Source organism: Nerophis lumbriciformis, linkage group LG07, assembly GCF_033978685.3.
Source record: "Nerophis lumbriciformis linkage group LG07, RoL_Nlum_v2.1, whole genome shotgun sequence".
NCBI classification, from domain to species: Eukaryota; Metazoa; Chordata; class Actinopteri; order Syngnathiformes; family Syngnathidae; genus Nerophis; species Nerophis lumbriciformis.
Genome location: NC_084554.2, coordinates 18,076,108 through 18,092,500, shown reverse-complemented (window position 1 = coordinate 18,092,500; position 16,393 = coordinate 18,076,108). Strand labels below are relative to the sequence as shown.

The window sequence follows — 16,393 nt, the reverse complement described above, 5'->3', positions numbered from 1 at the left end:
TGAGTGCCGTGTGTAATGTTCAATGAAACATTTAAAATGTTGGTGTTGTTTACTTGAGACGTATCTCTTATGTTTGACTGCCATCTACTAGTCACACTTATAATTACACTCTGTACCAAATAAAATAGTGTAGCGTCCCGGAAGAGTTGGTAGAGCAGGGAATTCTGGATATTTGTTCTGTTGTGTTTATGTTGTGTTGCGGTGCAAATATTCTCCCGAAATGTGTTTGTCATTGTTGTTTAGTTTGGTTTCACAATATGGCACATGTTTATGACCGTGTTGGCAATGTTTATACGGCCACCCTTAGTGTGACATATGGCTGTTGAGTAAGAATGTCCTTCATTCACTTGAACACGGGATGTTCAAAAGCTATATGGTCATTTAAATTTGCTATAATCATACAGAATAACAGCTTTTCTTGACATCTTCGATTTAAGACCATTATCACCCCTTCCAACGCTTCAAAAGTATTGAGGTGGGTGAGCTCAACCTTATAGTCCCGAAAATACGGTAAGCGAAAATTGGTATATTATTATATATATATTATTAGCTATTCAAAACATAAAATCAAGGTATTTTTTTACGAAATAGAAGAGAGACACACTTAATGTTTAGCATGTGGGGGTAAATTGGTACGCTTCTGTACTGCATCGAAAGATCCGTACCAAAAGTCACGTTAAGAATACATGTACCGTTACATCCCTCAAATATACTGTATGCAAGCACTGGTGTTCTATCCTGCTCACCTGTTCACACTCCAGCGTGCTCCTCAAGGTGCAGCTTCTCTTCCTCCTTTCTGCTGGAACGCTGAGCTCGGCAACGTGAGGCCCCCTTCGACCGTCTCCCCGAGGGCCTTTTGCACAAGACGGACTAAAGACAATAAAGGACAAAAAAAAACCAGAAAGAGCTATCAATCTGTCAATCCTTTCCGTGTCCGGGCCGGGTGAGGTTTCCCGTGTTGGGTCAAATAAGCCGCAGTAGTATTGTATGCATGTTTGCCTGAAACTATTTCCTACTATTCAAAATAATAGTTATTTTACTCACCATTGACTGGTACTCTTGGTTCCATGCTTCTTCTTGTCTCTCTGGCTGTATGATTCTACGTTGAAGAAATATGAGAAAACATATTGTATAATTAGATTTTGTATATAAAATGTCATGAGATGTACAGAAAAAAATGAAAGTGAAGTGTGTTATTTCTGAGTGTTTGGAGCAGATTAATTGGATTTACATAGTTTCTGAAATAATATAAATAATACTTTTTTAAATGCCATTTTATCAAAAAGGTCTGATTCCAAGTGGGCCTTAAAGAATGTTCATAATGTTAAAGCACGTCATGCAAATAATGTTATGTGAATAAAACACACTACAATGGAACTGTTGGTGTCTGACTTCTCTTGTATATTTAATGCAGTCAAGATAAAGGCTAATCTAACTTTTGAAGAGTCACAATTAGATGAAGATGTTTGCAATTTCAGTGTTTTCAATACAGTCATTTACTTGTGGCGGCCCGCTACAAGTACATTTAGGGTTGCCACAAGGTAAAAAAAATTGGGGCAAAAAATGATATTTTTTATTCAAGATCTTGCCTTCCAATTAATATTTTAATCATGTTCCACAAAACACGACTACATTAAGTCTTTTTGAAAATTAAAGTTTTAAAATTGGGAAAGAGTCTCTCGGCAGCACAAGCAAGCACGCTATGTACTGTATGTGACTTTTTACTCCTTATTTTAGGGAAAAACCAAGTGACTGTGGCGCAGGATGGAGATCTCATTGTTATTTTAATACGAATACGAATAACACATATTTGTATACATTTGTTTATCATTTGAATGTATTATAGCTAATAATATACTATGACATATTAACACTGTCCCAGCCATGCTGCATAACAGTCTGTGGGAAATACTGTCATTATTTTATGACTGTATTGTAGATGCATTTGATATGTTCTGTGTACAGTGTGACTGACTTAACTGTTTATTTAGATATTAGTTAACTTAAAACTCGACTAACATCACCGTCGGAGAAAAGTAACTTTACGTAAACCGAGTACATGTTTTTCACATGACTAGTTAAAAGTCAAAACAAAACACACAAAAAATGGTTAATGGCAGCAGTAATTTTAGCATCACGGAGGAAAAAGAGTAGGTTGCTGAGCTATCACCTTCGTCCTGACTGGAAGCGTCAGAAATATTTCCTTGGAAGTTTTTCCCCAGCTGGGAGTTGCCTGTAGAGAGAAGAACATCACACAACACATGTGTTGTAAAGTCTTCCCTGCAGTAATCATCAGCTCTGATGGCAAGTAAACGTGCGCAGAATTTTCACTGAATAGAAAAACGTCATGTTTGGGCTTGTAGGTAAAGAACACAACATTTGATCAGATCAGCTGTGTTGAAAATACTTACATCGGCAGCAAGAAAGTTTTGTAGAGTAACTGGAGTCACAGTTGAAGAAGCTGCACACCTTTCTGGCCTGTCTGAAAACTGGAGGGGCAGCAAGGAACTTTTCCCTGAATGGAGGAGCACCAAGAAAAAAATCATCAACGATCTTACTTGGTGAACATGTTACATGAAATAAAATCACAGTAACAACATTCGACATGTCCAAAAAGAAGGCCAACTTTTAATCATGTCTTTGCAATTAATAATAATAGCATCAGTCTTTGAATTACCGTATTTTTCGGAGTAAAAGTCGCACCTGCTGAAAATGCATAATAAAAAAGTCGCACTGGAGCCCGGCCAAACAATGAAAAAAAACTGCAACTTATAGTCCGAAAAATACGGTATTAACTTTTCTTGTAGTCGACATGATGTGGTGCTTACTAGGGATGCAAAATATTTTCTTTTTAAGCCGGCAATAGAGATAACTTGCTGCTTCTGAAGACAGATACCGATAACCAATTTATGTAGTATTTTTAAAATGTAGATTTGACTTCAGTTTGTTTTTTGAGGCAGCTAATTTAACAGCAGGCATATTCGTAGGCTTTAAAAACACTGTCATAGCGATAATGGCGTTACAGATGGCTGATAAGGTTTGATGTCTTGAAGTGCTGTGTTTATTTCCTCTGGTGTACATATGTGCAGTGTGTAATGTGCAATGTTTTCGGGTATGCAGTACCAGGGTTTTCCTTACATATAATTAATAAAAGCCGCCACACTTTAAAGATTAGGGTGTTTTTCATGAAAACTAATTAAATATAATGTATTGTAGCATCCAGAAGAAGTCACACAAAATCCGATGCTCTTTTTAACTTTTATTGCCAATCTTAAGCTAACAACACCTAATAATGTAGGTGTCATTACAGTATGAAATATATATAGCCTATTATTTGTGTCTATATATATATATATATATATATATATATATAGACACAAATAATAGGCTATATATATATATATATATATATATATATATATATATATATATATAACTAATATTTATTTATTTATGAAACAGATGTTTTTTTGTTAACATGTTAAAGGTGTTTAATAAAAATACAAGCATGTTTAACACATGTATCATGTTGTAATAAACTCAAACTATAACCATAACCATAACATATAGATTATTTTCTTTTATAAGGACAACAATATAAGTCGGTGTATTACCTGATTCTGATTACTTCATTGATTGGAATTAGACAGGATTCACAGTAGTCCTCCTTTCTTTTTAATACCACATGAAAGTGGTTGGTTTTTGGCATCTTATTTGTCCTTTTTCATATTCGCTTTTATACACTTTACAAGAAATACATTGACGGCAAACTCCGTAGCTTGCTAGCTTGTGTGTGCTAGCTTTCTGAGACTCTTATTGTGTTAGCACAGGCAGGATAGAGCAGAACTTTTATTGTGAAGACAGGAACTGTGCGCTTGGTCTTTGGGGTTTTGACAACAGGTGCGGCGCAAGAGTCTGTTGAGATAAAAAGTGTTTCTCATCTTCCTGTCAGTCGTTTTTTTCTTAATACTGAGCGTTATCTCACAAGATCCTTGGGTGCTGCAAATGTCAATCAAGTGACGAAAGTAGATTGATGATCGCTAATTTTGTATCTTTTTTTCATGCCTGCTGGCTGACACACCCTCCGTGATCGACCGGTAGCTCGCGATCGACCGGTAGCTCATGATCGACATAATGGGCACCTCTGCATTAAACCATATCCAATCGTATTTACAATCTGCAAAGCATGTAAAAATACCGTTTAAACATCACAAAAAGCCACAAATTCAGTCGGCCCTTTTGAATATTCCGCTCCGGTATATCTTTGGCAATTTCCGTATATTCTACATCACTGAAGTAACGCTTCTGTACTCTGACCATGTTATCAGATCAATCATACTGGAAATACGCAAATATTGGAAAGAGATGTGGTGTTTATCATTCACAATTCTTAATTAAGACAAGAACACATAAGCTAAATCGTAAATAAATATCAATATCCTCTATTGCACCCATAAAACTCTCTAGAAAACATCCCAAAACAGCCAACAATACTCCATTTACATGTTGTGACCTGAAAATTAACCAAATATGAGTGATTTTGTTATTATAAGCGCTAACGTTGAGGGACTATTTCAGCTGCGCATTGACAGCAGTGAGCTAATGCTATGAGTTCAAACCCCGGCCGAGTCATACCAAAGACTATACAAATGGGACCCATTACCTCCCTGCTCGGCACTCAGCATCAAGGGTTGGAATTGGGGGTTAAATCACCAAAAAATGATTCCCGGGCTCTGCCACCGCTGCTGCCCACTGCTCCCTTCACCTCCCAGGGGGTGAGCAAGGGTGATGGGTCAAATGCAGAGAATAATTTCGCCACACTTAGTGTGTGTGTGACAATCATTGGTACTTAAACTTTATGCTGCTATTGTTGACGCACTATAAGACGGCGGCTGCTTCCTTAGTCTTATACTTGGTAAAAGTAAATTCTAGATTATAATTTATGCATCTCTCACCTGGTAGTAGACAAATGTGGCTATGGACCGAGATTGCAAAAAAGACATACCGTATTTTCCGCACTATAAGGCGCACCTAAAAACCTCCAATTTTGTCAAAAGCTGACAGTGCGCCTTATAATCCGGTGCGCCTTATATATGGACCAATATTGAGCCTCCAACAGGTAAAAGTTTCAATCAATCAATCAATCGCAACTACGGTAAGCAGCCGCCGACTTCATTTTCCCCCGTCTTCATTTTGTCCCGTAGAAGAAGAAGAAGCGCGCAGTGCATGCTGGGATATATGACTGCGCAAGGCGTGCCGTTTCATTTCCATTTCTTTGTTTATGTAAAAACCCCAAAATGGCTCCTATTAAGAGACACGCTTACGACGCAGAGTTTAAACTTAAGACGATCAGTCAAGCAGTAGAACACGGGAATAGAGCAGCAGCGACACTGACTCCATTAATGACGACTTCGACGAGACGGAACCAGGCATGTTGGATGCCGTATTCGCCCAACTGTTTAATTCGTACACTGAAGAAGAAGAATTGGAGGGATTCGTAAAAGTGAGCTTTACATGTTTATTTTGTGTGTTGTGTGACATTAACATTTGAGCAACGTTGAGTTATTGATATATTGTTATTGCTCTGCACTATTTGGAGTGTTACTATATTGTGATTGCACTAACGTTTGATTTACCGTAACAGTATCACTGTTTTTGACCTGTTTATTGAATCAGGGAAATGTTGCCCTCCACTATGTGATATAAATGTTGCACTACATGTTATACCTTGCTGTTGTTAAAAGATAAACAAAACACCACGCCACTGACTTTACCTCGGGGAAAATAATAAAACAGCTGTTTATTCATTTTGGGAGTGAACAGAGTTGTCAGAACGCTGGTTTGTAATCTATTAATAAAGTTTGACTGACCTTTCTGACTGTTTTGTTGACATTCCCTTTAGCGCAGCTCCATCTAATGGATGCATAACGTAACCCCAGCCTCTACTGTAGCGTCTATTCTATGCGCTCTATAATGCGGTGCGCCTTATATATGAACAAAGTTTTAAAATATGCCATTCATTGAAGGTGCGCCTTATAGTGCGGAAAATACGGTAGTTGCGACAAATTTTTTAACCCTTTGTGAGGATTGCGATTAATTATTTATCTAAACGAGATTATGTGAGCGTCCTGTCGGTAGGCATCCCAGCGAGAATGGAAATATTACAGTGTTTGTTTGTTTTATTATGGTTAGTTTGTATGTTTAGCACTTAGCAATGCTGTTGATGCTACAGTGTTACAATATTGCTCCAAAACAATATTATGTAAGAAAAGAGATTTATCGCAAAGACAACACAGCAGCTGAAAAAAAAGCACTGCTTGTTGCTACTGTGAAAATATCTACCTAAACTATCATCTTGCATTGACCTCAAAATGTTTGCCTTTTTAAAGAAAAGATAGGCATCATAGCAAATAATGTGATGACATTACTGCCACGCCCCTAACCAAGACCCACTTCCGCAGTTACATTGCCAATACGCAATGTAATTGTCTTAGTTATGTTGCAAACAAACACTGGTGAAAACATAACCTCTGTCTTGAGCGTTCCAAGCTAAAACAGACTCGGTCGAGACGCACCGTGCTGCACACTGAAGCTACGATCATCCGGAAAAGATGAAGCCAGCAAAGTGAGGTATTTACATTATTAAAAGTTTAAATGTGAGGTAAATTTTCTGACCAAATTCCGTTTTCTAAACTGATAGAAAAAATGTCTACTGTAGAAGACACTGCGTCTCACAAAGTAAAAGTTGAGAGAGAGTGGATTTTCCCTTTGCACTTAAAATACTTGTTTGTATTAGGGCTGCAACAACTAATCAATTAAATCGATTATAAAAATAGTTAGCGATTAATTTAGTCATCGATTCGTTGGATCTATGCTATGCGCATGCGCAGACTACGTTTTTTTTTTTTTTTTTTTTTAAACCTTTATTTATAAACTGCAACATTTACAAACAGCTGAGAAACAATAATCAAAATAATAGGGGTGTAACGGTACGTGTATTTGTATCGAACCGTTTCGGTACGGGGGTTTCGTTCTGGTGCGGAAGTGTACCGAACGAGTTTCCACACGGACATATTAAGTAGCGTACTGCACGTTGTGTAAACAATACTCAAAATGCCGGACATTTGAGACATTTATGAAACTCCGTCCTGACAGCTCCGCAAAAGAGGACATGTCCGGTGAAAAGAGGACGAATGGTCAGTCTATCCTAGCCCGTTAGCTGCGAGCAGGCTAGCAAAAGAGGACTAGCAGCGATCGGTTTCACATCCGGTGAAACCGATCGCTGCTAGCATGCTCGCAGCGACCGGGCTAGGTCCTGACCATACGTCCTCTTTTCACCGGACATGTCCTCTTTTGCGGAGCTGTCAGGGCGGAGTTTCATAAATGCCTCAAATGTCCGGCATTTTGAGTTAGGGTTAATTAATGTACTTTCAGGGTTAAGAAGGTTAAAAACACAACAAATTGTGTGTGTAGCAGCATTGGTGAGGGAGGGGCAGAGACAGAGAGAGCGAGAGAGTTGTGATAAACGTGCATGCGTCGTCAGACTCTGCTTTTTATCGATACATTTATCAGATTTAATTTTTTATTATCTATAGCAGGGGTGTTAAAAGTGTGCATTTTTGTAACATTTTCCTTGTTTTATTTGGCAAGTTGAAAGAACATGGCGCCAGTATGCTGTTTTTTTCCAATAAAAGACTGGAAAGGATAGAAATGTAGTTTGTCTCTTTTATGCGATTATTAATCGATTAATCAAAGTAATAATCGACAGAATAATCGATTATCAAATTAATCGTTAGTTGCAGCCCTAGTTTGTAGTAATAAATATGATTAGAATATTCTAGCACTATGTTTGTGTTTAATTATAGTAAGCGTGTTAATCCTAAACAATCCTGCTACTTCATTTTACACACTATGGCATTTTTAAGTCTTTTTATTTTTTATTTACATATTCCACAATAATATTGTACCGTGGCCTTAATATCAGGGATGTCCGATAATGGCTTTTTGCCGATATCCCGATATTGTCCAACTCTTTAATTACCGATACCGATATCAACCGATACCGATATCAACCGATATATACAGTCGTGGAATGAACACATTATTATGCCTATGGTGAAGATAAGGTACTTTTAAAAAAAATTTATCAAATAAAATAAGATAAATAAATTAAAAACATTTTCTTGAATAAAAAAGGAAGTAAAACAATATAAAAACAGTTACATTGAAACTAATAATTAATGACAATTAGTAAAATTAACTGTTAAAGGTTAGTACTATTAGTGGACCAGCAGCACGCACAATCATGTGTGCTTACGGACTGTATCCTTTTCAGACTGTATTGATATATATTGACATATAATGTAGGAACCAGAATATTAATAACAGAAAGAAACAACCCTTTTGTGTGAATGAGTGTAAATGGGGGAGGAAGGTTTTTTGGGTTGGTGCACTAATTGTAAGTGTATCTTGTGTTTTTTATGTTGATTTAATAAAAAAACAAACAAAAAAAAACAAAAAAAAAACGATACCGATAATAAAAAAAACGATACCGATAATTTCCGATATTACATTTTAACGCATTTATCGGCTGATAATATCGGCAGGCCGATATTATCTGACATCTTTACTTAATATTGTTACATCTCTAGTCAACAAGGTCCACAGAAATTAAACTGATGTCCTCTCTGTGAGAGTGTGTGTGTGTGCGTGTGTGTGTGTGTGTGCTTGTATTGGTGTGCAAGCATGCATTGCTTAGCGGGGTAGCAGAAATGGGTGTTGTAGCTTTAAAACATGTGTAGGAAATCTACCTGAGGCTTTCCTCGACTTCTCTGCTCTCGTAATAGTCCCCTTGGCTCAAAAGTCTCAGGAGGCCCTTCTCAAAGGTCTCAGTGCACTGATCTTTAGGAAGCTGCAGAAAAAAAGGATAGTAAGCTGACATGACACCTGAATTTGGAACACATTAACACAATATAGTGCGTAACCAACTGTCCCACTACTGTATAAAAATCATGTACAAACGCAAAGTCAAATCATAAAAAAAACGGAGATGTCTACTGCGATTTAATTGGTTATTTGGTATAAATGTACATGATTAATTTAACTCTAGTGCATTCAAGGACTGTCAAAGTAGGAAATCATTTGATCAAATCAGTTGATCTGCTGTCTCTCTTTTCTCCTCTGCCCCCCCCTCTCCTGTGTTGAGAGGTTATCAGATGACCCCGGATCAGCCTCCACGGCGGACGCGCTAGCTGTTGCAAGTCGGGATCCAGGATGGACCACTCCTGTTTGCATCGTTGTGGCTTGTGCAGCCCTTTGAGACATTTGTGATTAAGGGCTATATAAGTAAACTTTGATTGACTGATTGATAAGGCTTGAGGCTAAACATTGCTGTGTTGCAAACACGTGACCAAGAGCACACCCCGCCCCCTTTTTTAGGTTTTCATATGGAATGCAAACATTTTTAATATGGCTCCTGTTTATTTACATTCATCTGAGCAGAAGTGAGTATTTTAAAGGTTTAGAGGTGAACACACAAACCGGAAATCATAAAAATCAATAAGTGGATCTATACGCTTTTATGAATTTAAATTGTATCTATACACTCTTATGAATTTAAAAGATTCAACATCACCAAAGTAGGCTTCTAAAACTATCTGGTTGACCACACTTCCCTCTACACTCAGAAGGAGTAGAAGTACAAGTTAATGGATGCATAATTTCTTTACATCTGGATGATGCATTAATTAAATTGTTATCATGAAAGACAATGTTCAAACTATTTGTGCATGGTAAGTAATAGGGATTATGTGAATCTTAAAAAAACACATGATTCAATTCACAATTATTTTTTTGAATAATTAAATAAATACAAATAAATAAATAGCACATTTGCAAAATAGGTTACAGGTTACAAAAGCTCATTTGGCTGCTGATTTATGATGTACATGCTCAGTGACTAGCGACGTAATGAATAATGAAAATTCATTACAAGTTTTCATTATTCAAAATCGTAATGAATAAGAATTGTGGTACACGTGAATGGATTTTGTCTAGCACGCCAAGGAAGTAACCTATTTGATGGATGTTAATGAACTTAGACTTAGACTTAGAAAATCTTTATTGTCCCTGAGGGGCAATTTGGTTTGCAGCAGTAGTCATTAAAAACAAGGTACAACAGTAAAAACAAGGTACAGATACATACAATACATACAACATACAAACCATCATGAAGGCATTGAGCTAAAAACAAAAAACATTTGTAATACAATAAAAAACTAATCATCACACGTCGCGTCCCACTAAAGTGACTGCATAGCAGCTAAGCTTGTTTAAGAAGCTAATTTATAAAGTCAACAGCTGAGGGAACAAAGGATCTTATGTATCTGTTGTTTTTGGCCTTCCCATTATGCATCATGAGGGCAAGAGTCTAAACTCTGAGAAGAGAGGGTGCTGAGGGTTGACCAAGAATGGCCTTCGCCTTCTGGATGACTCTGGCCTGATAGATCTGGTTCATGGGGTTCAAGGTAGTGCCTATGGTCTTTTGGCACACCTTGATTATACCACCTAGTCTGTTTTTATTGGCCACACTGACGTTACCAAACCAGGAAGTGATAGAATAAGTTAAAATAGACTCCATACAAGATGAATAGAACGCCATGTGATCTTTATTTTCTGTGTTGTCTTTCAATTCACTTATACGTTTTTACAGTTGATCTGTTGCAAATTAAACAATTTGCTGTGATTTATAATTCATGTCTGCATTTTTTTTTAATGTAGTGAATTTCATGTTTCAATGTGAGGTAGATTGCTTACCTGTTGTCCAGCAATGTTTAGTTTCAACAATATTTAGTGATTGCTATGGAACATGAGACGTTTATTAATGTAGTTTATTAATACTATTTACTGGTGGTAAACATTGCAGCATACACGCTACAACACCATCTTGCAAATCCATGTGGAAGTTTCCAAAATAAAAATATTATTTTGCAAGTATATAAAGGGTAAGAACATTAAATAAATCATAAACATGCTCACTGCAAACTCTAGCGTGTTATTGACTCATTTTACTCGCAAGAGTGACAGCTTGGACTTTTCAGTTTTTTTGTTTGTTTTAACAAATTCTTTACCTTTATGATGGACTATCTTAGAAATTCTGTAACAACTTTTACCAAAATCTCTTTTAGAACCATTTTCACCATTTCATTTGATTCTTGCAAGGAATATTGTGTTTTCTCACCAAATGCTTGAGTCCGAGGCGACGGCAGCCGGATGTGATGTCACATTAAACCCAGCAATCAGTCAAGACACAGAGATGTAAATACTGTGGTCGTTCTAATGCCTAATTTCTTGCCCTGTTGTAGTAGCTGGTGTAGTATGACGTCACATGTTTTTTACCATGATGCCAGAACAGGGTGGTGTCAGTATCAACACAAAGTTTTATGCTCATTTTTGACAGATATTAACTTAAGGGCCATTAGGTGCTACACACACATGCATGCTAAACTGCACCACGTCGCTCTAAGATGAGCTGAAAGATGGCCCAGAGGACGGTTGAAGGCAGATGTAAGAGACGGCACACCCTTGTTCACAGATGTTCCATGTTTAAGCATCCGGCTTGGCCTTTATACCCATGGTGACCCAACTTGATCTATGGCCGGACGCACATGGAACTCGTTCTGGGCCCAATGTGTATTGATCATGGGCCAATACACATACAGGAAGGAACCAGCTTTTGGAGAAAGGAATTGACGAAGCTAAGATGACATCATTGGGGATATAAAACTGGGTATCTGGCTCAGACACAGCAGCGATATCAATAGGCTGGACTGCAGAACCAGCTCGTTGTTTAATAACAGATTTTCTTTGTTTAACGATCATCACCTGAATCATCCTCTAGCCTGGGAGGAGGAGACAGACCAACACAACAAAATATCGCAAAAAAAAGCACTGCTTGTTGCTACTGTGACAATATCAACCTATCATCTTGCATTGACCTCAAAGTGTACATAATATGTTTGTTAACTGTATTCTCTGAAGGTGCTATCGTATTATTTGTTTGCTAACAGTTAAATACTAGCGTGTAACACAAAGACAGACAATGGACAAACAATCCTTTGTCCTAAATGTGTGTGTCAACATATTTGGACTGACAGAAATATACAATTAGGCATATCCTATATTCAGCAATTTCCTTTTATAATTTTATAACTGCTGGATGATTTAAAGGGCTGATTAAAATGAATTCAATTGATGCATTTAGGTGTCATTCAATATTTTTTTTAAATGTTAGTGATTTTTTTTTTTTAGGAAATATATTACCGGTACTATTGTATATCTACCAGAGGTGGGACCAAGTCATTGTTTTGCAAGTCACAAGTAAGTCTCAAGTCTTTGCCCTCAAGTCCGAGTCAAGTCCCGAGTCAAGACAGGCAAGCCCCGAGTCAAGTCCAAAGTCAAGACTGGAAAGTCTCAAGTCAAGTCCTAAGTCCTGCATTTTGAGTTTCGAGTCCTTTCAAGTCCTTTTAACCACAGACTAATATATTAACACAGATTGTGTATGCTTTTCAAACGCTGTATTTATTTATTAAAACAAGTGCATTTTAAATTGCAGGAAAGAAAATTGTGCTGACATTGCACTTTATAATAGCACTATTAACCAGTCATTTTAAACATTAACTCATTCCTTTACAGAACAAACACATTGAAAAATAAAGTGCAAATGTACTTATTTGTACAAAAGTGTTAAGATTGAAAAAACATGACATATACGTGAACATAACAAAAAAGTTGTACTTTTTATATGTCAGGTCCCTATGCTGCATTGCATTTGCAAAAGACCAAATTAGCCAAGAGTCTGTCAGTCATTTGTGCACGATGGGGGCGTAGTATGATGCCACCATGGCTGAAAACTCGCTCCACTGGAGCACTGGAGGCAGGCACTGCCAAGACTCTCATGGCCACTCGGAACAGTGAAGGAAGAGTCTTCATGTTCAATGCCCAGAACAAAAGGGGGAGAGAGGTTTTTTGGGTTGGTGCACTACTTGTAAGTGTATCTTGTGTTTTTTATGTTGATTTAATTAAAAAAAAAAAAAAAAAAAATTCTTGTGCGGCCCGATACCAATCGATCCACGGACCAGTACCGGGCCGTGGCCCGGTGGTTGGGGACCACTGAGGTAAACAACCAACAGTATGTCAGAAAGCTAGCTAAAACGGTACACATATTCATAATATAGTATACATTTTAACTGACCTTTATTTTACTATTTTTGTCTTTTTTAGGTGGCTAAAATACGCGGTGTTGCTGACCGCCGTATAACGTTACGTGTGATATATTGACTAACGTAACCCTGCTTGAAAAAAATCACTGAACAAAAAGTATGAATAAGGTAGTGAACTGCAACAGATTCCCGTGTTTGCAATAACGTTATAACGTTAGCAGTGAGTTTACAGCCTCACTGATTTAACTACACAGCAAATAAAAGTCACGTTACTTAGCCAATAAACGTTATCTTACATTCAAAACTTACCGTTCTTTGTGCAACTTCAAATGCCGGACGAAGTTGGAAGTTGTTGCCTCTCCATCAGTAATTTTCGAACCGCATGTGTTGCATACTGCAAACCGTTTTGTGTTGACCACCTCGTAATTTTTATACCCAAACAAAATTATTTTAGGTATCATTTTTTGTTCACTGGCGTGTGGTTTGGACATGTCTTCTTCGTTGGTTGTCCTGCAATTTGATTGGATGAATGCTGTGTGATGAAAACAAAGTATATCTAATTTGATTGGCTGTTGTACTGAGACCACACCAGCTGACACACGCAACGCTGATAGACAAGTACACAATGAAAAATACGGAGCGCTCCCGAATAACTTTTTCATCTTTGGGTTTTAGGGAAAGTAGCAAGTCATGTCAATTCAAAAGGCTCAAGTCCAAGTGAAGTCACAAGTCATTGATGTTAAAGTCTAAGTCGAGTTGCAAGTCTTTTTACATTTTGTCAAGTCGAGTCTAAAGTCATCAAATTCATGACTCGAGTCTGACTCGAGTCCAAGTCATGTGACTCGAGTCCACACCTCTGATATCTACTACATGAAAATACATCTTTCATTGTGCATTTTCTTACGTTTGAGTCGTTCCAGATGCTCAACTGCGCTGGTGATGCGATCCTCAGCCTCGCGCAAAGAATTAAGTGTCAGTGTGCATACGCATGTTTCTGTTGTCTAGATTGCGATTCAAAAAAGGTGTTACAGATTTTAGATGTGTGCTGCTGGTAACATGAATGTGCAGAAAATGATCAAATGTCTCCGTGGTAAAAGCCCCTTGTGCATGCAAAATCCTCATTTGTTTATTTATTTATGTTAGTAGATAACACACAAAACTCATAGTACACCATACTTGCCAACCTTGAGACCTCGATTTCGTAAGGTGGGGGGGGGGGGGGGGGGGGGGTGAACGGGGGGGGGGGGGGGGGGGGCGTGGTTAAGTAAGGAGGAGTATATTTACAGCTAGAATTCACCAAGTCAAGTATTTCATATATATATATATATAAGAAATACTTGACTTTCAGTGAATTCTAGCTATATATATATATATATATATATATATATATATATATATACATATATATATATATATATATATATATATACACATATATATATAAATAAGAGAAATACTTGAATTTCAGTGTTCATTTATTTACACATATACACACACAACACTCATCTACTCATTGTTGAGTTAAGGGTTGAATTGTTCATCCTTGTTCTATTCTCTGTCACTATTTTTCTAACCATGCTGAACACCCTCTCTGATGATGCATTCTGCCTCGTCTCCTTGTTGTGTGCGCAGTTGTGCACTGCACTCTCTAAAAGCCCTAGATGTTAATGTCACATATGCATGTACAGTAGATGGCAGTATTGTCCTGTTTAAGAGTTTAGAGATAAATTTACCATTTATCATTTAAGAGTGTCACAACATTGCTGTTTACGGCAGACGAACTGCTTCACGGTAGACGAAAACGTGACTGCTGTTGTGGTGTGTTGTTGCCGCGCTGGGAGGACGTTAATGAAACTGCCTAACAATAAACCCACATAGGAAACTAAGAACTCGCCCTCGATCATTCTACAGTTATAACGTCATTGGGCAGGCACACTATTTATATTGTGGGGAAGCGGACGTGAAAACAGGCTGTCGACACGTCACTCAGGTCCGCCTGAATTTCGGGAGAAAATTTGTCCTAGGAAGTTTTCGGGAGAAGCGCTGAATTTCGGGAGTCTCCCGGAAAATCCGGGAGGGTTGGCAAGTATGTAGTACACGCTATTTTATTGTTTGCACACGCTGCCTAGTGCGTGGTATTTTCATCTTAGTAAATCAAGTAAATTTATGTACCAAATTGAGGAGCGATTAAATTACTACTTCACTATGGCAGTGCAAAATTAACTGAATGCTGGAAAACAAAACTCAAGAGGTTTTCTATAATGTACACAATGTTTGTGATTAGACATTGCACCGTGAAAGCTAACCTACTGTAAACACAAGCACAATTTAACGAGTTTAGTTTACCTTAAAAAGAAAATTTTCCAGTTCCAGATGAGTCTTGGTCACGTTACTAGAGGAAGAGTCGGACCACTTTACCTGAAACAGTACATGGAAAAGTTACAAGGGGATTAGAACAACATCTTAATTAGTGAGTGTAAATGTACTGTACATACAACAATGAATAAGTCAGAAGTCATAGTGAAAACAGCAATCTCGAATCAAAGACTCACTTTCCCCTCAATATGCTCCGGAGAACTATATTTCTTTTGTCAAAGCTACAAATTTCAGGGGAAAATAGCAGTTATGCAAAACACAAATGTGGACTGCAAATGATGCTGGTTCTCAGGAGGATATGACGTACAGTGCAAGTCCTGTTTGTGTTTAACTGTCAACACACTGCCATAAATCCTTCATCCTCATCCATTTTCCTTATGTGTCTCGACAATTTCACAAGCAAATGCGAAAGCTAGGGCTAGTTTCAGTTCTGGTTATGTTGTCGACCACTTATATTGACTTGAGTCAACCAGCTGAGGGCAGTCGACATAAAGAAGTTCTTCTTTATAATCATTCCACCCGCCACATGTAAAAAGAAAAATGTAAATAAATCCTTAAAGGTCCTAAACATACACACAATGAGTATGTAAACTTGGCTAACTGCTAATGTCATGTTGTCCTTCTTCATCCTGAAAACTATTTGGGACAAAGTAAACAGCCTCTCTGTAGCCTATTGAACAAAATTAACTTACTACTCATCTATATTTCAAATGTGTACTTAAACTAATGGCCCGTTTTGCAAACACATATTTCCTGGTCTACTTAAAAATGTCTCAACAGCATTTTAGGAATTAGGT

The 16,393-nt window shown here is 37.6% G+C and overlaps 1 protein-coding gene across 2 annotated transcripts in view; it reads right to left on the bottom strand.

Moving 5' to 3' along the window:
- Positions 1–16,393, bottom strand: part of zcchc2 (zinc finger, CCHC domain containing 2) — a 57,541-nt gene that overhangs the window by 16,979 nt on the left and 24,169 nt on the right. For both annotated transcript variants that reach the window (XM_061965741.2, XM_061965740.2), the window contains exons 4-9: positions 15,567–15,638; positions 8,811–8,911; positions 2,412–2,515; positions 2,171–2,233; positions 1,045–1,099; positions 747–870 (exon numbers count right to left, since the gene is read on the bottom strand). In XM_061965741.2, the coding sequence (XP_061821725.2) occupies positions 747–870; positions 1,045–1,099; positions 2,171–2,233; positions 2,412–2,515; positions 8,811–8,911; positions 15,567–15,638 (519 nt within the window). The remainder of the gene's footprint in view (positions 1–746; positions 871–1,044; positions 1,100–2,170; positions 2,234–2,411; positions 2,516–8,810; positions 8,912–15,566; positions 15,639–16,393) is intronic.